Genomic DNA, 26,446 nt, shown 5'->3' with positions numbered 1-26,446 from the left:
TACGGTTTATCAAGGAGTAGAGGAAATGCAGGCGTATTATTTTTCTCCTCGTTTGAAGGGTGTGAAAGCCATTTGTACGCAGTAATTCAGAAACAGACTCTTCTCGGCCGTATTTGGAAAAAATAAAACGTATGGCTCTTCTCTGTATCCTTTCAAGGGCGTAAATGTTGCTTTTGGTAAATGGGGTCCCAAATAACGCACGAGTATTCCAATTTCGGTCGAATAAATGTGGTATAGGCTAAGTATTTTACTTCATGGGATGCATGTTTAAGCTTATGGCAACGTAGACATAGCTTTCTGAAAGCAGCGGAGGCGGTAGCAGCAATATGGCTATTCCAATTTAGGTTGTTAGTAATTGTAATTCCAAGATACTTGTACTCGCTCACTTCGGCCAAGGGATCTTGGCCAATAGAATAAGAAAATTTTAGGGGTAGTTTTTTGTTTGTTATACGTAGAAGCACAAATTTGTCTGAGTTAAGTTTCATTCCCCACTTGTTGCTCCACTCAAGAATGTTGTTTAAGGCTAAATGAAGAGATAGTTGAACATGAACTGTATTAATATCGTTAAAAATGATACAGTCGTCTGCGAACAGACGAATATTGACAGGGGCCTCTATTACATCAACTATGTCGTTACAATAAATAAGAAATAGTAGCGGGCCAAGGACGCTGCCTTGAGGCACGCCAGAGGTTACCGAAAGAGAATCGGACTGCTGCCCATCAATCACTACGTACTGTTTGCGACGCGTCAAGTAAGCTGAGACCCAGGACAGGATAAAGGCAGGAAGACCAAGGAATTCTAATTTATAAATTAATTTGTCGTGAGGAACTACATCAAATGCTTTTTGAAAATCCAAAAATATCACATCCACTTGGCCAGCCTTGTCAAGGACAGAAGCAAACGAGTGAATGACTGTGCTTAATTGGGTGACTGTCGAGAGCCCCTTCCTGAAGCCATGTTGGAAAGGGGGTAAAATGTTACGCTTGTTTAAGAAATCATTAATGTAGTCAGCAACAATGTGTTCAATTAATTTACAAGAAGAGGATAATATGGAAATCGGACGGTAATTTAGGACTGAGCTTGGGTCACCTTTTTTTAATATAGGGACAACACGTGCTACTTTCCAATCGAGGGGAAGTACCACGGAATGTAGAGAGGCCTGAAAGATTACTACAAGGAATTTACTTAAATGTTCCGCATAACGCCGAAAGAAGGTGTTGGGAATGCCGTCTGGACCAACAGATGATTTTACTTTTAACCGGAGGAGCATGTTAAGTACACCTTCATGAGAAATGTTAACGTCAGAAGAGCAGGATGGTGAAGTTTGGAAAGAGGGTTCAGTTGGTGGTGAGAAGACACTGTGGAAGTGGTCATTTAAAAGGTTAGCAACAGCCTTGGGATCAGTTATTGGAATGTTATCATGGATAATGTTCGTTATGGATTTATTCCGTTCCTTAATAAAGTTCCAGAACTTCTGGGGATCGTCCTTAATAAAATTTGGTAAAGTGTTGCTGAAATGGCCTCTGAAAGGGCGACACGAACACTGGTTAAATTGTCAGTAGCTGGGCCTTTCTTTCTTAGGCGTTTGGCTTTACGTTTTAATTGAATAGTGCGTCTATTCATCCATGGTGTATGTTTAGCAGGCTTTTTAAGTTTGTTAGGTATAAATTGATCAATGCAGAATAAACACATTGCTTCAAACTTTTCCCAAAGCTGCAGAACGTCATTCTGGCGAAATTCAGAAAGACATGAGTCCAGATAATCTGTTATCCGCACATCATCAGCCTGCGCAAAATTTTTCACAATTGTAAGCGCATGCGTGCCATGCGCGCGGGTAACATTCAAGGGAAATGATGCAACAATAAGAGCATGGTCAGACAGCCCAGGTTCGATAGATACAGAATAATCGGAAAAGGAGCGTTCAAGAAAGACAAGGTCAAGGAGCGAACCAGGGCCATTACCAAATCTGGTAGGTTCACGAACTACTTGTACAAGGTTGTGGTCGAGCATCATATCAAAAAGCACATTTGCGTCGGTAACAGAACCGGCACTACACATAATACGATCCCAGTCAATGCCCGGCAAGTTAAAATCCCCAACCACTAAAAGCTTATTTCTATTGAACTGTGCCATCTGTTCACTTATCGTAAATAAATAATCGGGGGAAGAGTCAGGTGGTCTGTACACCGCACATAAAATAAAAACATGACCATAAATATTCAGTTTTACGAACAGACTTTCGGTGTTGCTTGACTCTGATAACAAAATGGCCTCCACGGACGACTTTACAATAACAGCTACCCCACCACCCCTAGTAGTCCTGTCTCTACGAATTATTTTGTAGGCAGGCGGGATTACGTCCTTGTCACTGATTTCGCTATGAAGCCAGGTTTCCGTTATAACTGCAACGTGTGGCGAGTGCGACAAAAGAATTGATTCTAGTTGAATTGTCTTATTCACGATGCTTCGTGCGTTAATGTTCAGTAATCTGATAAGTTTCTCGTTGACTGGTCAATCAGAATGTTGACCAGTACGTGAATTAGAGGCTATCTCGCGTTGCTTTGTTTTGTCATTCCAGATGAAGATATTGTTAATGCGTAGCTTATCATGGTGAAGTGAAACCTTCTTCCCGAGCGATTTGTCATGTTTGGCACTTTCCCATAATAGCTTGCGCTTCTTCAAAGTGACCTGCGAATAGTCATTTTGAACGAAAATGTTGGTTCCCTTCAGTTTAGAAACATTTTTAAATATTGTTACTTTCTCATTATAATCCTGAAGAAACATTATGACCGGTCTTTTAGGGACAGCCTTACCAAGTCTGTGAATACGGCCAATGGAAACACACTTAACACCTAGCTTATGCTCGAGCGTTTCTGTAATTACTTTGCGCTTTAGATCAGATTCAGTCTCATTTGGCTCTTCAGGGATACCATGAATAACTATGTTCGAACGCCTACTTCTATCTTCAATATCAATGAGCTTGCTAGCGTGAGTATTCACAGACTCTTGAAACGTTTTTACTGTGTTTTCAAGGCAGCCCAAGCTTGCCGTATTAGATTTAAGTTCCGATATTTGAACTCGAAGCCGCTGAAACAGTTCTCTTGTTTCAACTATCATGTTTTCTGTCTTTGTTTTCAAGTCGGCTAATTCCTCTCGCAGCAAATTTTGACCGTCAAGAACTTTATGCAATAAATCGGCGTTAGTGGGTCCAGGATTAGTTTACACATCCCCACACAACAAAAGCTTTAGAACATGAAAACACTCGCGACAGATTTTAGAACACTGTCGTGGGCACGGCAGTATAAGCAAGAAAGGACAGTCACTACCAAACGTACAATAGCAAGGACTAACCTGCACAAAGCAGAAGAACGGCTTGGTGAGTGACATGCCTCGGCCAGGCCCACCGTGCCCACTGAAGATAAATTTGTGCGCAGATTGTTTTATACGGGCAACGCTAGATGACGTCAAGAAACCAGGGGGCGTTGGAGCATGCTGGAGAGGGGCAGTATTTTCCAATAGCTTGACTTCGTGCCATGTGGGTGCCTCGATATGTTCGTCAGGTTGATGAAGCGGTGCCGGCATTTCACCATAGGGTAGGCGATGAACCGACGTTCCGGCGACCCAGAGAAGCAAGCCCTGCACAAAGCAGAAGAACGGCTTGATGAGTGACATGCCTCGGCCAGGCCCACCGTTCCTGTAGAAAATCAATTACCTCATTACTGATACCTCCAGCTTTTAATATGTTCCATAGAATTTCCCTGTTCACATTGTCGTATGCACCACTTATGTCCAGGAAGGCTAAATACAGAGGTCTATTTTCCGCCTTAGCTATTTCTATGCACTGGGTAAGCACAAACAGACTATTATCTAAGCGCCTACCACTTCTGAACCCGTTCTGAAGTTCTCCGAGTATTCTATTACTTTCTACCCATGACTGAATTTTTAATTTCACCGCCTGCATCGCCAGCCTATATATAACTGATGTTATCGTAATTGGTCGGAAGGATTGTATGTTCTTCTTATCACCTTTCCCTTTATAAATCAAATTAATTTTCCTCTGTTTCCAGCTGTGCGGAATTTGCTTATTTGTTATGACTGCCTCCAATGCTTTTATCAGCGTTTCCTTGCTTCTTGGGCCAAGTTCGTTAATTAACTTGATTGGAATTTCGTCTATCCCCGCGGACGCGCATTTTGGAACATTTGCTTCCGCCTTTTTCTAGTTAAGATTGGTCAGTTCTAAGCTGTTTTCTATTATGCTATTCTGTGTTACTCCCTCACTTTGGGCGATTACCCTATCGTCTTTCCTAAATGACTCTGCTATAACTGAACCAATGTAGTTCACAGCGTCATCTCCCTCTAAACAATTTCCTCCGGTATCGTGAATCTGTTCCTGTTTTCTGTGATTAGCTTTACCCAGCCAGCTTATATGGTTCCAGAATGTACGATTATCACGGCGCCATCTGCTGTTTTAAAATTGAAGGTGTGGTATCGCTTATCGAATATGCCCTTTTATTTCAATCGCAGCCGCTGAATTTGACTACTGCATGGCAAGCTGCCAACATCTACACCAACCTCTGGCTTGAGGCCAAGACGTTCCAGGACTCCCTCTTCTTGGCTGTTACCCACCTACTGCATTTTCGGCTAGGCTCAGTCCTCGACGTCACCTACGACGCTCAGGTTGTGCACATTTCACCGGGCACAGCCATGCTGCGTCACGTCCAAGCAGGGTTTCGTCGCGCCATCGCCATGCGCGCCGTCAAGACACTGCTCCCGAACAACAGCGTCCATCAACCCTCCGGTGGGATCGATGGCGTCGTAGGCGGCAGCCATTTGGTTGACGCCATAGTGAAACTGGACGACGTCGTGTTCAACCAGACGGATACTTTGCCTCCAGTGGAAATCGCGCTGAGTGAGTTGGACTCGTCCAAGTGGAATTTGACAGAAGTGTTTACTGCGCAGTCTTCCCACCAGCTGATGGCTTTGCCTATTAAGGCGCGCGTCACAAACATCGCCGGTGTGTGGGCAATCTTGGACTCGCTGTCCAGTCAAGAGGACGTGGTGGCGACCAAGATCTACCTGATGCTGGCGCCGTTCGCCAAGTTCTTCGGACTAGAAGAGCGGGCCAGAGTCCACCGTCGTCTGCCCAGGGACGACATCAGAAACGAGCTCTGCGTCACGGCGGTGGAGACGATGTTCGGAGATGTCTACCAGCGCTGGATGATGGCCGAGTTGGCAGGCTCGAATTCTGGCGCTGAATTGAGGCGTATACTCTACGGCGTGCTGAAGGCGGCTGACAAGGTGCTAAAGATAACCCGAAGTGCCGTCCTAGACTACGGCAAGATGGTCGCGGCCACCTACCCAGCGCGAAGTGAGTACTTTGTCTCTTTGCGAACATTGTCACTAAGACATTCTTCGACGCTATTGTACGGGGAAATGCGTAGAAGAAAAACATAATGTGGCAATGTGGGCAGGAATAGAGGAAGGTTAGAATCGAGTGGAATCTCCTGCGTTGAAAGTAGAAATTTCTTCAGAGACACAGGCCTATTTTCTTTCTTTCTTTCTTTCTTTCTTTCTTTCTTTCTTTCTTTCTTTCTTTCTTTCTTTCTTTCTTTCTTTCTTTCTTTCTTTCTTTCTTTCTTTCTTTCTTTAGTCCTCGTTACGCCTGCGTGCTTTGGGATTCTGATCAGCAGAAAATAAACGACTCTGCGCAAAGCAGACAAAATGTGTTGCAAGATTTATCGTCTCTAATTATCGCGTCACAGTGATGAAGGCCAATTTGCATGAGCCTTTACTAAGCCGGCGAACGCGCAGCCTTCGTATGAAGTTTTTTTCAACAATATCTACTACGAGCACACTGGTATCAACATAGCAAGATATACGTTCCGACCACACTACGTCTCTCAACGACAAGACCATGGCTTGAAACTTCGGGAAATAATATCTAGAATCAATTTACTAAAATGCTGCTTTGGCACTCGCTATCTCAGTGGTACTTATTTTCTGGGGAGGTTGTGAGTATTAAATATAATTAAGTATTTTACAATCGGATCTCATGTATGTAAGGACGGAATTGCGCTGAAATTTTGTTTTTTCTTGTTTTGATGTTCTGTATAACTGCGTTTCGCTATGCTGTGTTTCTGTAGGCGGTAATGTTATTGTACTAACTTTTTATTCTTCTTTCTTACAAGATCCCCCTTTTCTTCGCCTGGCACCTTTTGCCCCGTTGTTGTTCTAAAAAACTATAAAGACAACCACACCATCCCCCAAAGTAAGCAATACCGTTGAAGAGGCACAACATGTCACTTAGCGAATCTCATTAATGAAGGACAAGTTAGAACGACATTTTCCACCCACCGCGGTGGTGTATGGCTATGGCGTTGCGCTGCTGAGCTTGATGGCGCAGGAATCGAATCCCGGCCGCATAATGATGGGTTGAAATGCAAGAGCGCCCGTGTACCGTGAATCGGGTGGTGGTGGTGGTGGTGAAAAAGCCCAGAGTCCAGACTAGTTCGCTGAGAATATTTTGAGGCTGGAGATTCGGTTTATGGTAAATGGAAAAAATTATCCGACGATTACGATACTCCCTAATGCGAAATTTGAGCGCAGCTCTATACGTGTTTCCATTTCGCGATATTTTGAAGCAAAGAATTTGAGAGAGACATGTAGCAGAGTCGATAATGGTCGAAAATCTTATCTGCGGATCAAGCGAGCCGGCGTTTATACATGACTCGTCAAAGGTTCCAGTGTGATCGCTAGTGCCGCATGGCTTCCAGAAAGTACTATACAATTCGCATAGCGCATACAATCAGATTAAGAAACAATCTCACACAATAACAACCAAAACAAGCGCGAACGAGACCGACCCAACAGAACCAAACAGGCGCGGGCGAGAGCTTTGGCGCGAGCAGACGATAGTACGAAACGAGCGGATCGGCTGAGACCAGACACGAGTGCGCATCGAGCCGTAAGGAGGGTCCGCATGACACCAGCATCGCGCGCGCACGTCACTGAAGGGGCCGCTCTCATTGGTCTCCGCCATTCGCGGCTCGCGTCCTTCGTCTCCCACTCCAGCGAAGGGGGGCGGAGCTGGTTACGAGGCCGACAACGCCGACGACGACGCGAAACCCAGGAACGGACGCCAAAGAGCTGCGCTCTAAAACGTTTATTGATGAGAAGGCAAAAAGTAAAAACAAATTAAAAAGCAGCGTTGTGGGCGGCCTTCAGGCTGCCGGTTGTGGCGTCCAGGCCATGCCTAGTCGCGACGTCCTCCGCCCAGTTCACCAGCCGGAGTTGGATATCCGGCTTGGTGCTGGACAAAGCAGCCTCCCACTGCTGCGAATTGCTTAGGCGCCAAGAGGCGGGAGGCAAGTGTACCGGGCAGAATAGGACGTGAGCGTAATCGGCGAGGGAGCCGTCACATAAGCGGCAAACCGGCGAGTGCCTCCCGGGGTGGAGGAGGGCAAGACGTGCGGGAGTAAGATAGGTATGGCGCCACCTTCAGGCCCATAAGTGTTGGTGGTGCTGGGAAAGGGATTGATGCGGAGGTGGGAAGGTGAGACGAGAGAGGCGATAGTGCAACGTGATATCGCGGTACGTGAGGAGCGCTTCGCGCGTATCCATTCCCGGTGGGGGCGGGCTTGCTCGGTCAGTCGAATCTCGAGCGATGGAATTGGCCGCCTCGTTACCAGGATGGGCCACGTGAGTGTGCACCCATATGATTTGGATGGGGCGAGAGGGAACGGTATCGGAACGCAATATTCCGATGGCCGGGTGTGCCACGCGTCCAACCGCGTAGTTGTCGACCGCAGGTTTGGAGTAGCTGAAGATGTACTTCGCGAAGGTTTGCGTGATGGCAAAGGCAATAGCTGCCTCCTCGCCCTCGACAGAGGTAGAAGTGTAGACTGAGGCAATAAGAGTGGGTCGGAGAGAGTTGTCGGTGGCAGCAAGGGCATGTACTGGGTAGCGGCGGTACGGGGCAGCATCTACGTAAGAAAGGGCGGCCTGCCGTTCGTAATGACGCCAGAGCGCGGAGGCTCGCGCTGCTCTACGGGGGGGGGGGGGGGGGTTGTGTTCTGGATGCATATATTTAGGGAGGGGATTAACGGTTAGGAGGGTGGAAACATGGGAGAGATGGGCAATGATGTGGGAAGAGGAATAAGAGCGGAGAGGTTAAGGGCGCAGAGAAGTGCGCGACCCGGGCGGGTGCGGGAGAGACGGAGGAGCTGGGCCGTGCGATGGGCCTCCGTCAACTCCGTAAGGGAGTTGTGGACGCCCATCGACAGGGACCGAGCCGTAGACGTTAATGTGAGAAGGGACAGGGCTGACTTATATGCCTGGCGAACGAGGCTGTTGACTTTGTCTTTCTCGGTACGAGAAAGGTAGAGATACGGAAGAGAATAAATGAAGTGGCTGAGAACAAAGGCCTGGAACAGGCGGCCGAGGTCCGGTTCGCGCATGCCGTGGTGACGGTTTGCAATGCGGCGTATGAGGCGGACAGTGTAGTGTACAGTGTTTGTGAGTCCAGTGATAAGGGTCCTATACATGATGCGGTGATGTGAGTGATGAGGGTCCTCCTATATGAACACAACAATCAAACCCCGGCCCTCAGTCCCCAGCAGCTGCGAAGCAACTGACCACGGTGGCGGTCAGACCTGCGACGCAGCAGAGGGCGCTAAGAATCCCTGGCTCCGGAACGCCCGCCATTGGAATATGAACCTGGCAACGTTTAACGCTACAGCATTATCTAGTGAGGCGAGTCTAGCAGTGCTTTTGGAGGAATTAGAGGGCAGTAGATGGGATATAATAGGGCTCAGTGAAGTTAGGACGACAAAAGAAGCATATACAGTACTGAAAAGTGGACACGTCCTGTGCTACCGGAGCTTAGCGGAGAGATGAGAACTAGGACTCGGATTCCTGATTAATAAGGTTATAACTGGTAACATACATGGATTCTATAGAATTACCGAGATGGTGGCAGGCCTTGTTGTGAAACTTAATAAGTGCAAATTGAAGTTCATACAGGTCTACGCCCATACATCCAGTCATGATCACCAGAAAGTCGAAAGCTTCTATGAAGACGTGGAATCGGCGATGGGTAAAGTCAAAACAAAGTACACTATACTGATGGGCGACTTCAATGCCAGGGTAGGCAAGAAGCAGGCTGGAGACAAGTCAGTGGGGGAATATGGCATATGCTCTAGGAATAGCAGGGGAGAGTTATTAGTAGAGTTTGCAGAACAGAATAATAGGCGAATTATGAATACCTTCTTCCGCAAGCGGGATAGCCGAAAGTGGACGGAAGCCCGAATGGCGAGACTAGAAATGAAATAGACTTTATAATCTGCGCTAACCCTGGCATCATACAAGATGTGGACGGGCTCGGCAAGGTGCGATGCAGTGACCATAGGATGGTAAGAACTCGAATTAGCGTAGACTTGAGGAGGGAACGGAAAAAACTGGTACATAAGAAGCTGATCAATTAGTTAGCGGTAAGAAGGCAAATAGAGGAATTCCGGATCAAGCTACAGAACAGGTATTCGGCCTTAACTCAGGAAAAGGACCATAGTGATGAAGATATGAACGACAATCTTATGGGAGTCATTAAGGAATGTGCAATAGAAGTCGATGGTAACTCCGTTAGACAGGATGCCAGTAAGCTATCGCAGGAGACGAAATATCTAAGAAACGCCAATGTATAAAGGCCTCTAACCCTACAGCTAGAATAGAACTGGCAGAACTTTTGAAGTTAATCAACAAGCGTAAGACAGCTGACATAAGGAAGTATAATATGGATAGAATTGAACATGCTCTCAGGAACGCAGGAAGCCTGAAAGCAGTGAAGAAGAAACTAGAAATGGGCAAGAATCAGATGTATGCGTTAAGAGACAAAGCCAGCAATATCATTACTAATATCGATGAGATCGTTGAAGTGGCTGAGGAGTTCTATAGAGATTTATACAATACCAGTGGCACCCACGCCGATAATGGAAAGGAGAATAGTCTAGAGGAATTTGAAATTCCACAAGTAACGCCGGAAGAAGTAAAGAAAGCCTTAGGAGCTATGCAAAGGGGGAAGGCAGCTGGGTAAGATCAGGTAACAGCAGATTTGTTTAAGGATGGTGGGCAGATTGTTCTAGAAAAACTGGCCACCCTGTATACACAATGCCTCATGACTTCAAGCGTACCGGAATCTTGGAAGAACGCCAACATAATCCTAATCCATAAGGAAGGGTACGCCAAAGACTCGAAAAATTATAGACCGATCGGTTTACTGTCCGTTGCCTACAAAGTATTTACTAAGGTAATTGCAAATGGAATCAGAAACACCTTAGTCTTCCGTCAACCAAAGGACCAGGCAGGATTCCGTAAAGGCTACTCAACAATAAACCATATTCACACTACCAATCAGGTGATACAGAAATCTGCGGAATATAACCAACCCTTATATGTAGATTTCATTGATTACGAGAAAGCGTTCGATTCAGTCGAAACCTCAGCAGTCATGGAGGAATTACGGAATCAGGGTGTAGACGAGCCGTATGTAAAAATACTGAAAGATATCTATAGCGGCTCCACACCCACCGTAGTCCTAAATAAAGAAAGCAACAAAATCCCAATAAAGAAAGGCGTCAGGCAGCGAGATACGATCTCACCAATGCTATTCACAGCGTGTGTATACAGGAGGTATTCAGAGACCTGGATTGGAAAAAAATTGGGGATAAGAGTTGATGGAGAATACCTCAGTAACTTGCGATTCGCTGATGATATTGCCTGGCTTAGTAACTCAGGGAACAAATTGCAGTGCATGCTCACTGACCTGGAGAGGCAAAGCAGAAGGGTGGGTCTAAAATTTAATCTGCAGAAAACTAAAGTAATATTTAACAGTCTCGGAAGAGAACAGCAGTTTACGATAGGTAGCGAGGCACTGGAAGTGGTAAAGGAATACTTCTACTTAAGACAGGAAGTGACGGCGGATCCGGATCATGAGAGTGAAATAATCAGAAGAATAAGAATGGGCAGCGGTGCGTTTGGCAGGCATTCTCAGATCGTGAACAGCCGGTTGCCATTATCCCCCAAGAGAAAAGTGTATAATAGCTGTGTCTTACCAGTACTCACCTACGGGGCAGAAACCTGAAGGCTTACGAAAAGGGTTCTACTTAAATTGAGGACGACGCAACGTGCTATGGAAAGAAGAATGATGGCTGTAACGTTAAGGGATAAGAAAAGAGCAGTTTGGGTGAGGGAACAAACGCGAGCCAATGACATCTTAGGTGAAATCAAGAAAAAGAAATGGGCATTGGCAGGACATGTACTGAGGAGGGAAGATAACCGATGGTCATTAAGGGTTACGGATTGGATTCTAAGGGAGGGGAAGCGTAGCAGGGGGCGGCAGAAAGTTAGGTGGGCGGATGAGATGAAGAAGTTTGCAGGGACAACATGGCCACAATTAGTACATGACCGGGGTTGTTGGAGAAGTATGGGAGAGGCCTTTGCCCTGCAGTGGACGTAAGCAGGCTGATGATGATGATGATGGTGTGCTTGCCATTGGGCTGAAGAAAGCGTCCGGGGATGTGGAGGGTAGAGACGAGAGGAATGGGTGTTCAGTCAAGGTAGACGGTGAGTGGAGAAGGCGACAGGGGGGCCATCCGGCCAGGCCAAAGGAGCAAAAGCTGCGATTTGGTTGGGGAGCAGGTCAACCCGATAGCCCGGGTGTGAGTCGCTACCGCGTCCACACCTGCTTGTAGAGCAGTCTCCATGTCGCCAAGATTGCCGGTGGTCACCCAGAGGGTGATGTCATCGGCGTAGAAAGCATGAGACAGAGCTGGGATAGCTCGTTAAGCACGTGCCAGCGGGAATAGGGTGATGTGGAACAGAAGAGGGGACAAGACAGAGCCTTGGGGGGTACCCTTGTTGCCAAGGGAGAAGGAAGAAGAAAGTGAGCCGTATGAGATTTCGGCTGTGTGGTGGGCGAGGAACGTGGTGACGTAAGCATGGACACGGGGTCCGACATGGAGGGAGGAGAGAGCGTCCAGGATGGCGGTGTGGTGTACATTGTCGAATGCTTTGGTAAGTTTCAGTGCCAGGATAGCTCGAGTGTGTTTGTGGTGGGAGGGGTGTAGGACATCCTCGGAAAGTTGGAGCATGACATCCTGGGTGGACAGCTGGGGACGAAAACTGAACATAGAGTCTGGATATAAGTCATGCTCATCCAGATAGGCCAGGAGGACATGCTCGAACAGCTTTCCGAGACAGGGGGTGAGAGAGGTGGGGCGTAGGTGTTCGAGGGGAATAGGTTTGCCGGGTTTGGGGATGAATGAGACACGTGCATGGGTCCAGGAGGATGGAAGAGTACCAGCTTGCCAATGTGTATTCAGGAGGTCAGTAAGGGTTTCGAGGGATGGGGTATCTAGGTTGCGGAGTGCCTTGTTAGCGATGTGGTCCGCCCCGGGGCCGAGGTGGTGCGGGGTGTGAGTAGCGCCGCACGAACCTCGCCCACGGAGGCGTCCGCCTCAAGATCAGGGTTTGGGGAGCCGAAGTAGGTGGGAAGCGGAGTAAGGAGGTCTGTCCATAGATAGTGGTCCCGGAGGGCTGCCAGGAAGTCAGAATCGGTGAGGGGGGAGGAATGGAGGAGATGGGAGATATCGTTGCGCTGGCAAGTATGAGTGTGTGTAGGGTTTAGCAGCACCCTGAGAAGCGACCACGTGTCGTGGAGGCCCAGGTTGCCTGCCATGTGGTCGCAGGTCTGGCCCCACTGTTGTCTAAGGAGAGAGGTGCAGTGCTCCTCCATGTTCAACGCGAGTCGGCCCAAATGGAGGCCCAGGCGGCGATTGTATTTCTGAGCCTGTCGCCGGAGTTGGACAGCGTGATAGGCCTCCCAAAGTGGACCAGACGGCTGTCTGCCTTAGTGGAGTGTGGTGCTGTAGGGAGTGTGGATGTGGCAGTTCGGACGTATGCCAAAAGGGTCTCGGTCCAGGCAGAGATCGGTGATAGGAGCAGAGGAGGAAGTAGAGAGACGAGTGTGGCGGAAGCGGTCCCAGTCGACTATCTGGGTCAGACCAGTAGAGGCGCGAGCAAGGGAGGGGTTTGAGAAAGTTGTGCAGAGTACGGTAGTGATCGCTACCGATTAAAACCCCTGTATTAGTCCAGGTCAGATTGGGTACATGTTTGGCGAGGGTAAGGCCCGGATTGGTGTCTTGTTGAACACTGGATCCGATCCTGGTGGGGCAAGCGAAGTGATTAAGGACAGAAAGGCACTCGTTGTGGATGTAAGTCCAGAGTGAGTGGCCTTTGCGAGTGTTATGGGGGTAGCCCCAGCTGGTATGGGGGCATTGAAGTCGCTCAGAACGGGCAGGGCGTTGCGGCCGGCGCAGGAGAGCGCTCTGCGGAGGACCAGGAGGAGAGGAGCTGAAGGGCTTTGGGAGGACTGTATACATTGAGAACAAAGAGGCGTGTCTCAGTACGACGGCGAGGAAGGATTTCATGGAGGTGATGTGCACAGTCCGAAACGTCCAACTGGTGCAGCACGGCAGCAAGGTTGCACTGCAAGAGTGTGGCAACGTTTGGATGGACCACAGAAGGAGGATGGAAGGAGGTGTAGTCGCGCAGTTTCACAGGAGTTAGGCGTTCCTGGAGTGCTAGGATGGAGGGGAGAGTGTGGGGAGGGATATTCTGGAGGTGGAGCTGCACGGTGTTCCGCTTGTTGTGGAACCCCCGACAGTTTTACTTCCAGAAATTAAGGCGCGTGGGGTGTCTGGCCATGATGGATGGCGGAGTCCCCCGACAGAGTTGGGGTAGGTGCCGGGGTGAGTGGGGCAGGGAGAGACAGGTGTGGGACGGTGGCCTCAGTCGCGCTTTGGCGGGTCTCTAGAGCGGCAAGGTGGGATTCGATGGCGGCCACACGGGTGTCGATACTGGCGACGCGCTCCTCAAGTTGCGCAAAGCGGGCCATGACGCGCTGCTCAAACGCCTCCAAGGAGTAGGTTGTTTGGCACATGACGTCACGCTCGGGCGCGATGGGGTCGGAGGAAGGAGATCGGCTTTCGAGTGGGGGGCGGCGGTTGGGAGACGAGGCGCGCCATGAAGCAGCCGAGGATGCCGTATTCATCGGCTCTTCAGCTAGCGCCGGCGGCTGTGGGGGTGGGGGAGCTGGGGAAGGAGGAGGAGGAGCGGGGGAGATCAGACGCACTAGCGCGGCCTGCAGCTGGCGCGACAGCTTCTGAATTTGGAGCTGCTAGGCAGCGACAGCTCCTGAGTTTGGAGCTGCTAGGCAGCGATAGTGGCCTCGAGAGCCGCGGTTCGGGGGTCCGACGCCCGAGGCTGCGGTTTACAGCTAACCGGTGATTTGATGGTGATGGCGGGGGCGGTGGACGCCTCGGACCTAGGCAGAGGCGGGAAGGAGACGGAGAGGTGGCGGCTGGCAGACTGGGCACCACAGGAGACAGAGTGGCGGCGAGGGCGGGAAGGCCGGGAAGTATTGATGATGGGCCCGGTGGGTGGCGCTGGTGGGGGAGGCTGGTGCTTGGAGGTGGCCGGGGACGATGACGGGCCATACCGGTCGAACCGAAGCCCGCGACGTGGGCTCCCTTGCACAGGATGCAGCAGGGGATGCAGGTCGGGGGCTCGGCTGGCTTGTGGGCCTGGCCGCAGCGGTGACAGAGGGCGGACTTGGGCTTCGTGCACACATCCGCGCGGTGGCCAGGAGCCTAGCAGTGCGTGCAGGCCTCGGGTGGAACGGGTGGCAGCGGTAGACCCCGCAGTTGAAGACGATGGTGGAGGGGAGGGTAGAAGCGCAGACAAAGGTGATGCGGATGGATTTGGAGTGCCCCATCTGGCGTGCGTCAGCGATAGCGTAGGGGGTGTTTACGTTCAATAATTGGAGGCCTTGTACGATCTCGTCCTGGCTTTCGGAGTCTACTGCGTTGTATATGATGCCGCGAAGGGCGTTGTCGAGTGCGGCCGTGTAGGCCGCACCAGACAGGGAGTAAACGATGGCACCCAGGCGGAGTTCCAAGACCCGGAGGCAGAGGCGAGCGCATAGCTCAGATGGGGTGCTGACAGTAAGGGAGTTGTACGGATTTATCCGTACCGGTCGGCTGTGCATGCGGTGGCATAGTCGATGGTGGCATGAGTGAAAAGGATTTGGAGCAGGGCTCCGTTAGTGGTTGTGCGGAGGCCAAGCCCTCCTCCCGGTCTGAAGATGATCTTGAAGTCCTCCGCTTGGAGGCGAGGTAGGGGAGCGTGACGACGAAGAGTGGTAGTGCAGGGAGTCTTGCATGGTGGCGAGGCAGGTGGTGGCGAGAAGATGGGCTGGTGGGCCGCGGCGGCATGGAGTGCTTTCACGGCACGGATCCAGCGTGAGTCAGCTTCAACCTGGGCAGGGCTGATGAAGGCGTCTGCGACTTGTTATTGCATGTCGGTGGCTAGGGGGGAGTGAGCTGTATCGATGTAGGCGGCGAAACTGGGCGGCATCGACAGCAGGCGTTGCGCGGAACGCAGCTCCCACGTAACCAGAGTCCGATTCAAAAAGGCGGTCAGTGGGAAACGGCGGGAAGGCCGCTTCCCATACGACTCCCGACGATAGCGGCCCGGGCAAGGGCGGTCGGTCAAGGTCGCGTCGTGTCGGTGGTTGCGGAGCGCGCTGACGACACGTCCGTTCACTTCGGCTGACTGATTGGAACTCATGAATCGGGTGCACGTTAAAGAACCCCAGGTGGTCAAAAATAATTTGGAGGCCTCACACTGCGGCGTTCCTCATATAGTGAAGTCGTTGTTTCGGCACGTGAAATCCCAGAATATAATTGAACATCTCCTGGAATATATAGTATCTCTGCAGCTATCGGCCGCGGCACATTCAACCCTTAGCATTATCATATGTCCGTCATTTGCTTAAGTCCGCCCGCAAGAAAGAAGATTGATGAGGCCCAGTAATAGTTGAAATTTTACACTGCCTGTGGGTGACAGCGAGGACAGATTTGCAATCTCTCTCATTCTTCTCCTTATAGTGTATCCTCTGGACAATGACACGATAACAACGGTGGAGGCCAACTATGGGTCGGACTTCGTGGCTAACGCCATCCTCTTCGCGGCCGGCGGGACCAGTCCAGCAAGACCATTGCTGGACTTTGACGCGCTGTCGGCCGACTGGAGTGACCGAGAAGTGGCTCAACGCCTCCTGATACCCGACTTCTACTACGCGCATACGGCGCAGGTCGTGCTCAACTACGGCACTGTCGGGTACTACTTAGCCAGGCAAGCTTTTTGGGCAGGATCGCCGCGGCACGGCGCTGGGAACGACAGGTAACCCCCAACTTGGAAAGCATAAGGCTCAAGATTAATCATCAAGTACATGTTATAAGTGGGGTTCAGAGTTTTCGGCTCTTAAATTTCCGAAATTCGGCGTACTTCTTTCCTGTCTTCCACTCGAAAATTTGGCTTGATTTGGTTAATATGTTTTTCCATATGAAATTTCACCGACCTCCTTTCGATGGATAGTGTTTCGCATCAAGCGTACCGTGTTCTTCTTTCTTTCTGTGAATATCAGGCTCACTAGCTTTGTAGACTCTTAAACGTCCTGCAGGGCATTGTTTCCGCTCCTCAACGCCTTAGTTCCAGTCAAATGCATTGGATGACAAGGTTTTTCCAGAAGCAGTCTAGCGACGGCACAACGTCATACGGTGGTGTGACTATGCAGGAATAATAGGGCATTTCATGTTCGCACTAAAATATAACATGAGTTTATTTCGAGCATGTACATGCTCGAAAGGTACATGGCAGGTACATGGCCTCAAAGAATAAAAAGAAAATATCAGAGCCATTCCACTCTGTTAAGGTAGATGACCCGCGGAGCTGTAAATAAATATAAAGAAACAAAAATAACAATTTTATTAACAATTCAATGAATTAGGTATTATTATTAGTAGACACGATACAGTACAAGGGAACATTATAGAGCAGGAGGCCCCGAGGTCAAAGACTGTAATGGTACCTCCAGTACATCGTATAAGTAAATATATAAACAACAGCTGGAACAAATAATGTGAAATATTAAAAATGTAGCAAACGTAGTATTGATTTAGGTTTGGCAGTACTAATACAAATCATCGGCACAAGTGCTAGTACAAAAGTATAATAATTATTATTAGACTAATTACTGAACTATACCGCCAATATGAAAGCAAATGGATAAGGAAACAACCAAACGAACTTTTATTTGTGTAGCGTAACCAAATGTACATTTGGAAGGAAGAAAAGGGGAAAAAAACTTAACTGATTCGTTGCATATGATAAAATGTGGTCTTTCAGTTCTCGTTTATATTGAAATGATTTACATGACTTAGTAGTAGGATGTAGTGTGTTTGAGAAAGTAACGGACGAAAAATGGATACTCTGCTTACCGTAATTTGTGCATACCTTGAGAAGAATAAAATTATCGTTTAGCGCAAATCGCGTAAGATATTAGTATTCATTAGACAAGATTGAGGTATGAGACTGTTGCGGTGAGCGTTATCTATTCCTCGGTATAAAAACGTACCAATACTGAAGTTAATAAGTTCATTCACAGTAAGAATGTTATAGGTACGTAATAACTGTTTGGAATTGAAATGGTTAGGACTAAATGTAGTTATTTTAACAGCCTGGTTTTGTAATACTTGTAATGATTGTAAGTGGGTACGATGCGTATTGCCCCAGCATGCACTGCAATAGTTTAAATGTGAATGAATAAAGGAGTAGTATAAAGAGAGTAGCGTTTTCTGGTTAAATACATACCGAGCTTTTAAAAGTGTCCTTATTCCGTATGTTGCTCTCTGCCTAACGTTGGATGTGTGTTGATAGAATTTAAGGTTAGAATCAAGTTCTACGCCCAAGTAGTTACACGAAGTACTACGCGCGATAAGATTATTACCAAGGTGGAGCGAAAAAATGAATGCGAATGAGCGTTGGTGGAACGTGAATAAAACAAATTTAGTTTTAGACGAGTTTATATTGAGCTGGTTAATATTGCACCAATTTAATTCGTTGTTTAATTCGGCATTAAGTTTTGATACTAGGTTCCCTACACAAATGTCAGAGTTAAAGATAGTTGTGTCGTCCGCATAAAGAATGTAGTTAGAAGAAAGCAGGCAATTAGGCAGGTTGTTAACATATATTAAACAAGAGCGGGCCAAGTATGTATCCCTGATGTACATAAATGTTTGTTATCATTGATAGAGAATGGACACCAATAATTCTGACTCTTTGCGTACAATATTTAAGTAATTCGTATCAAAGTTAAAGCAGGACCTGTTATTCCGATATATTCAAGTTTAAAGGATAAAATGCGGTGATTAATTTTTTCAAAGGCTTTAGTTAGATCCACGAACACTGATCCAGCATACATGCCCTTATCGATTGCCATCTTTAATTGTTCAATTATGGCGATAAGAGCAAGTTCGGTTGAATAGCCATTGCGGAAGCCGAATTGGAATGGTGAAAGAATACTAAATTTAGATGGGCAGTTAGGCGCTTTTCTACCAGCCGTTCAATACCCGCCGTGGTTGCTCAGTGGCTATGGTGTTAGGCTGCTGAGCACGAGGTCGCGGGATTGAATCCCGGCCGCGGCGGCCGCGTTTCGATGGGGGCGAAAACACCCGTGTACGTAGATTTAGGTGCACGTTAAAGAACCCCAGGCGGTCGAAATTTCCGGAGTCCTCCACTACGGCGTGCCTCATAATCAGAAAGTGGTTTTGGCACGTAAAATCCCATAATTTAATTTCTTTTTTTACCAGCCGTTCAATAACTTTGCTAAAGTAGGATAGAATGCATATTGGCCTATAATTCGTAATCAAGACACTGTCACCCTTTTTAAATACAGGAGTAATTCTACCTTGCTTTAGTTCTTGTGGGAAGGTTCCAGTCTTGAACATTAGATTAATAATACTTGCGAAAACATCGGAGATTAGGTGCGCAATTAGCTTGATTTGATTCGAATGCATCTTATCACGATCTGCACTTGTTGCTTTTAAATATCTTCTAATGTTTTCTATTTCCTGTGATGTGGTTGGAAAAAAAAAAGAATGAGTCAGGTAGGCGTCGCATTAAATGGTTATAGTGCGTGGGTATATGCGAATCGTTGCTAAAGAAAAATTCTGCAAACGCATCAGCAATGTCTTGTGAGGAGGTGTAAGCTCTGTCGTTATGAATAATTTCCTTGAAAATATCGCGATTGTTTCGCCTATTTAAACAATCATTTACTATCTCCCATTTGTTATTAATGTATTTTCCGCATTCTAATAATTTTTTCTCGTAATAAGGTTTTTCAGCTTTCTTTTTGGTTTGATAGCAAGAGAGTTGGAAATTTTTTTTTCTACGGCCTAGTGAAATTGCCGTTAAATGGCCGTAATTTTGTTTTCTTATACAGATAGTCTTTTTTGCGCATCAAGGCTAGAATCTTATCTGACAGCCAAGGATTCTGTGGGGACGCAAACTTTTTTTTTTCATTTGACTTTCCGGGTTTGGCAGTCAAAATGCAATTTTAGTACAGATATAAAAAATGAGGAGGCCGTTTGTGGAGCTTTCATATCTGCAGTCAGCTTGGCTCAGTGAATAAATGAAAGCTTCTTTGTCAAGGGTCAGCTTTGTGTAAGTGGCTTAGACAGAGTTTTCGTTATTCTGAAAGTGTAAAAATATCAGGTAGTTATCAGTCAGATTTTGTAACAGGACGCCTGCGTCTTGTGGAGAGAGCGAATTCGAAAGCGCATGATCGATTATTGTACTATCTTCATAGCTAGTGCACCGCGTAGGCACTTTTATTAGGCATTCGTAAGCGAAGCTACTGAAACAATTTGAATATTGTAAGGCGTAGCCAGGTGGAGCTGTCTGCGAGGTTAATGTTGATGTCGCCTATAGTTATAGCGTTTTAATTCTCGTCTGCGAGGATATTCAGTACGTCATGAAGCACGGCGCAGAAATCACTCTCGATAAACCCAAGCTATTATTAGATTTTTGTTGACCACATTAATAAAGTCACATGTAAGCTCGACCCATACTGATTCACAGTCACGTACGCTGAGAAGAAGGTGGTGCGTTCTTTTGTACGTAAGAGCGCTTAAGATATAGACTGCGACACCGCCACGAGAGCTGTACGGACGATTCGAGTATTCTGCTTCGTAGTCAGGAAAGCAAAGCAAGTTCTTGTCGTGGTCACTAAGCCAAGTTTCCGAGATCCCAATTATTGAGCATGAGAATTGAAGGGTCCCAATCAGATTTGAAAGGTCATCGTAGTGTCTGCGTGTGCTTCGTGCGTTAAGATGAAGGATAGATTTGTGATTATGGGACATATAAATATTTAACTCGTTCGTTGTAAAATGTGATTGTGAATTTGTCTGGTGATGCGATTTGTCAAAGGCGAAGGCCGCTTTGTGATCACAGAAAGGTGTGCCTCCGTGACGATCCGAAGAACGCGGCTGCCAGCTGTTTTGCGAGCGTTTATTTGGCAGTTGTCAGTCCATGAGAATTGCCACTGTTATGTTTATTTGTATTTACGTTTATCTCGCGACCGCAGTGATTGCGTCTTTATGGTCGCTATTACAGACGGCCGTGGGTTCTGTGACGACACTGGAGATGTTCTTAGCGAACGTTAGGTCTGTGCACAACCGATGGTGCGTCGTGCAGGCATCGGTCACGGTGTAGCGTTGAAGGCCGAGCCTTTCGAAGGGGAACGCCAAGAACCGCTTTCCGTCGGGAGGAGACAGATCGGCGTTAAAGTCGCCCACAATGACGGTGGGACAGGGGCCCAGCGGCACGATCCACCCAAACGTTTCGCTCTCAAAACTTCCAAGGTCCCTCTCTGACGTGCCGCGGTGAACGCACACCGGCGGCGACAACGACGTCGGTCCCCAGTCTGTGCGCGGCGCACGCGTCGGCACACACACACGCCCTGTCCCGGCGTCGGTTAGGCATGGCGCGCAACGACCGCGCTGTCGCTGTTTGCGCAGATCGCGACGCACCTAGCCGGCTTTGACACGCCTGGCCTCGAACGCAGCTGGGACACGTACGCTGACACGATTTTGCCTTATCCTTGGGGTATTTGAGCTCTATAGACGCCGCCATCGTCTTCTTTTTTTTTGCTGACATCGCGAAACTCTGGAAACTAGCCCAAGACAGCTCCGCTGTTAAAGTCGACTAAGCGGGCTTGGTCCCGCGACACCACGTTGAACTTGTTCGTCCCACGCAGTGGCCGCTGTGCAGAAACTGGAACGGCCCTGGCCATGCCTTCCCCGATCCCTCCTCGTGTGCAACCGCGCTGCCGCCCTCCCTGCTGTTTTGTCCCGCTTCTATTCGTTGTCACAGCGGCTAGGCAAATCGTTGCAAGATAAGGAGAAATTAAAGATGGCTTGGGTGTCGCACTGAAACCCGACGCTGAGCTTGCGAGTGTCGGGCCATCAAAACGCATACAGGCTCGCAACTTCACGCCAATCGTCGTTGGGGCTGTCTGGTACATTTGGTTTCATTGACATGCTTCGTTTAAAAGAGAATTCCGAAAAAAAAAGAAATAGGAAATTGGCCTACTGCCTTCGTTTCTTTTTTTTTTTTCAAGACGCGTCCTTCTTGGTCACTTCAAGTCGATTTGGGGTCCAGAACGATTTACATTTCTGGCCACTTTCATGTCGTAAATTAGACAATTTGACGCCTTCTAAGGCACGCACGACAAGGAAAAGGGCGTCAAATAAAGCTTCTAATAAAAAAAAAGACGGACCATGTTATCTTAAGGATATGTACGGTATGGTAATGATGCGTAATTAGCGCGAGCAGGCCGAAATTAAACCCAGATGTTCCAGATGGGCCGATCCTGGAAATCGTGCAGTCTCTAATCTGGGCCGATCCCGACGCTAGTGCAGTCTCAGAAAGCCGCGTGGTACGCCAATGCGCCCCAGAAGACCTTGTCTTCGATGTCAACCGTTGTCAAGTCGCCTTGCTTTTCCTTTCGCTTTTGTTTTTTTTTGCTTTAAAGCAAAAGCTCTAAATCCTAGCTATAGAATCCAGCCACGTTACTATTCACAGGTTGTGTTCGCAGCTAGTGTACTATGGCATTAGAAGATCTAGGAGCCTTAACCAGCGCTTTGTCGACAATTCTTCACTGTCGGCTCTACGGTGCCGTCGAAGGAAGCGTCGCCATCCTTTCCGCCCTTATTACATGTGCGGTGCCTTGTCCACGCCTCCAGAAATGCGTCAGACGACGTCAGGGTCGCACGTCACGGCTGCGGTTTTTCTTCGTCATTTTTTTTTCATACACGTTGACTATGCACTGCCATGCGCAAGTGCTTCGCTCGCAGTGTTTTCACCGGCATCGCGAGCCTTGTCAGAAATCGTTGACGAAACAGCGTTTGCCTGGCTGACATATATACGCCAGTTCTGCAAGAACTGCGGCATCGTGGCGTCGACAGCAATGTAATTGTTAAGGAAATTTAAAAAAATAAATGAGACAAATACAAAAAAATTGTAGCTTCCCAAGAAAGGACAGCGACGTTTAGGCCTAGCTCGTTATGGCTACATATAGCCACTTGCAACTTTCAAAAGTAGCTCCTCAGGTATTTGTGTAGAATACATGTGCGAGCCAATCAGCGTCGATCATTGGAGCTCTGCGATCATCGTGTATCTTTGCGTTCCAGAAGTGTGCTACCAGACGTGGACTGTTTGCAGTTCGCAATTAAAATAAACTCTTAGGTTTTACATGCCGAAACCACGTTCTGATGAGCAGGAATAATGATGACCACCTGGGGTTCTTTACCATGCGCCGAATGCACGGGCGTTCTTGCATTTCGCTCCCATCTTGATGCGGCTGTCGCGGCCGGGATTTGATACCGCGACCTCGTGCTTAGCAGTGCAGCGCCGAAGCCATGTGCGCTAAGCAACCGCGGAGGGTGCTGTTCGCAGTTGCAGATCGTTCGTTTTGAATGGAAAACATATCCCTGTATACGCGCCATATTCTTAGCCAAAACAGGCATCAGTATGCAGTCCATTATCACGCCATCGTCGCCTTCGCAATCCGACTCCAATGCGTCTCTACTTTCTTTGGCGATCGCACGCTGGTGCTCGACTGCGCGTCGTCTTACATGCGCTGTGTTTATCAGTGGCTATCAGAGTTTAAATGAGGCGATTGTGAAGCGCGCGACACGTATGACTGGTGCTGGGACTCGGGGTAGCGTTAAGGCATAGAATCCTTCGGGCACAGCGATCAGTACGTCCATGAGTAGGAGTGAAAGATGAGTTTATTTTACCATATTTACATATTGAAACAAGCAGTCAGACTCTAGTCAGTGCGCACATGTCTACAGACGGCAGGACACCTCTCACTGCACCAACGATCTCCGCTTTTAAAGGAGCCTTCTTCCCTGGAAGACTAGAGAATCTGACGACTGTATCTCGGCCAATCACGACCGACGAATCGGTCGCAACATCCCTCCCGTGACGTCGATTTGTTCCGCCGGACTGCGCCTGCTATACTGCACCTTCGGCCCCGCATATTGCGTAACTGCGTAGTGATCTGGGAAACCGAGGTGGACGCTGTTCAGACCGTATGTCTTCGACGTTTGCCCATTTCGTCAATTGGTTCAGTTTCTCAGCGTCACGTTCAGGTAGAGGGGTCTTGGCGGGTAATCACCGCTTTCACGAAGGACGCCGGTTGCTGTCACCTCGAAGTTAGCTCCTTTGTTTGCGCGTCACCGTCCACGTCCGGACCCGTCGCCCTCTGGGCGCGCGCTGATGAACGGACTGCCTCCAAGGAGCGCTTGCCGCTGCCTTTAGACGCATCGCTCGCGTAGACCCGTGCACGCCGCTTTCCCGACACGAAACTCGCCGCCGCGAGCCGCCACACGAGAGCGCGCAGATGTTTGAGCCGCACTCGGGCTCAAGCTCTGCACACGCCGCGACGATGGGCAGCGTCGCGTGCTGGCCGGCTCCGCTGAGCCGTCGGCCATCGTTGCCCGTGCCCGCTCGTCGTCTGCGTGCGTTTGCGCCGCGTTTCCTTTGCAGCGCCCGCGCCGTCTCGTAAATGCTCAACCTATATGCGAGACCATTCTCTTTATGAGGAACACCGTTTCTTTAAAGTAAGCTCTCACGTCTATATAAGCCCCTACCGTTTTTGCAGGCAGGTGATGTGGTCAGATGTACAATAGGAACAGGAAACAGTGGAACAGTTATCTGGCTGAAGAAATAACACGTGCAAATTATTTGTCTCATTACTATCTTCACGACGCGTGTTGCAATTGCGAAACTGAAGCTGAAGAGTCTTGAAGTGCTGTCTGGTTATTAGAAATTCTACAACTAGCGCGACTTTCGTGATGCCCGTCCCTAGAATATGTTAAATATGCCTCGCCATTTAAGGCCGTCCCGAACTGTTAGAGGCACGCTTTTAGGAAGCTGCTAACTGGACCGCCCAATTATATCGTAGCACATATTAAGGTTGCATATATCCGAAGTGATGCCAGTTATTAGGATTTATGATAAGAAGACGTGACTTCACTACTCTTCAATTTCGCAATTTCATAACTCCTCAGGTGAATAACTTAAAACTAAAATAGCTAATCTCACCTAATTAGTAAAGTTATCGTCGACATAATCATTGTTGCTAATGTCTACCAAGACGTGTAGCGTATTAGAAAAAAACGGCAGGAGCCTAGACACTTCATAAAAAAAAGTGTTCCGCATAAAACGAAACACTGGGATTTATGTCATTGGATGATAACGATGACAGCGTGAGCATCCGTTTGAAACGGAGTGGTGGGACGTGTAATCGAGCTTGTTATGCCAACTTTTCCGGTGTATCGAAATCTTCAAAGATTTCTTTTCACAAATTTACAGTACTGCGCATAATGGAACGCCCGCTTCATTGCGCTTCACTACCTTTGCGCCACAAATATGCCAGCAGTATATTCAGTACTCCCTTCGGCTGTACGAATTGCCACATAGCCCCGACGGGCGCGTTTCGATGGGGGCGAAAGGCGAAAACACCCGTGTACTTAGGTTTAGGTGCAAGGTAAAGATCCCTAGGTGGTCGACATTTTCGGAGTCCTCCACTACGGCGTGCTTCATAATCAGAAAGTGCATTTAGCACGTAAAACTCCATAATTTAATTTTTATACAAAGTGCCACATACCCCAATATACCGATTACCTCAGCGGAAGGCTGTAGCCGCGTTTGTACGATATCGGTAATGGTGCACCGCATTGCATTTATAGCGAATCGCATCCATGAAAACGGCGAAAACCCGAAGCAAGGCGAATCACGTTAACGCGGCAGGCCAGGATAGGGCTAGGGTAAAGACAGGTGAATCTCCTCGCACTGTGCATGCAGACGCTCGTGTATCACACAGAGGCGGGAGATGAAGTGAGGCGGTTGCTGGTGTATGCTCTTCTTCGCCCACCGGGTGAACCAGGTCTCCGGAAAAGGTTCTAGCTTGTTTCGTACGAACGACCATGTGCCATATGCAAATGCAGAGGACACCCTTAGATCGCGCACTCTAAATAAAGTTGTGGGGACAAGATAAGCTCCCCAAAGGGTGGAAACATTGCTTAAAATGTACTCCAACGGCGAACGCTACGGGACAGTGCAGAAGTGTATGAAAGTGTTCGATCGAAAATGGTGGCGCCTCGCGTAAAATTTTCGGACAATTTGCGTTTGTCATTTCGGGAACCACAGCCCGCCTTCGTGCGACGTCATGCAGCCGGTTCTTCGCTTCCGTAACAACATCCTCTCGACGCAGCCACGGCACCTCGTCCTCGGCGTGGGACCTGACTGAGCACACGCGCTGCCTGGCGTCCTACGCGAAACACACCTCCGGCATCGAAGCGTCCGGCGACGAACCTTGGTGGCGGGACGCGGTCCAGGCCCGTTGGGCCGCCGAGGTCTCGTTCAGGGCGGCCGCTTTCCGAGACGCCAACATCGCGCAGGAGAGGTCGCTCAGGCAGCTCTTCTTCCTCCGCTTTGGCCACACCTTCTGCGCGGTGCCCCGCCGCAGCCCGTGGGACGCGGCAGCGACGGCGTGCCGCGTGGCCACCACGACGCTGCCCGCGTTCGCCGGAGCGTTCGGGTGCCCCGTCATGGTGGGCATCGGGTGCTGACCGCTGGGCGACTGCACGGTACAAGGAGCAAAGCGAGATTCACGTGCAGAGAGCAGCAGTGCGGCTTCGCACTGCGCGTCGGTTTCTTTTAAAAATGCGCAACATGTCGAAAGTCTTCGTGGCTGATTTTCCTCACCATACGTAGTGACTGCTGACAGGCCTGTGCATCGAGGTGACACGCGAGGGCTCGGTTGCGAATACACAGCCCGCTAAAGGAAAAACAAAAGGGCACCTTTTTTGCCGTCGTCGCCGTCGCCGTGATGGCCACGTGCGAATAAAATTCGGCCGAGCGCCGTAAGCCGTAGGCGCGAGTGAAAGCGTGCGAAGGTGTGCCGAGAAGGCTAGTGGC

At 48.8% G+C, this 26,446-nt stretch overlaps 1 protein-coding gene across 1 annotated transcript in view; it reads left to right on the top strand.

Annotated features, from left to right (window-relative positions):
- LOC135915220 (uncharacterized) overlaps positions 1–26,223 on the top strand; it is a 62,396-nt gene extending 36,173 nt beyond the window's left edge. The window contains exons 4-6 of the mRNA XM_070528696.1: positions 4,526–5,369; positions 16,003–16,297; positions 25,740–26,223. Coding sequence (XP_070384797.1) covers positions 4,526–5,369; positions 16,003–16,297; positions 25,740–26,097 — 1,497 coding nt within the window. The 3' untranslated portion in view covers positions 26,098–26,223. The remainder of the gene's footprint in view (positions 1–4,525; positions 5,370–16,002; positions 16,298–25,739) is intronic.
- Positions 26,224–26,446: the final 223 nt, after the last annotated feature.

Source organism: Dermacentor albipictus, unplaced genomic scaffold (genome assembly GCF_038994185.2).
Source record: "Dermacentor albipictus isolate Rhodes 1998 colony unplaced genomic scaffold, USDA_Dalb.pri_finalv2 scaffold_14, whole genome shotgun sequence".
NCBI lineage: Eukaryota > Metazoa > Arthropoda > Arachnida > Ixodida > Ixodidae > Dermacentor > Dermacentor albipictus.
The sequence above is the reverse complement of the archived record's forward strand: the minus strand, read 5'-3'. Positions and strand labels throughout refer to the sequence as shown.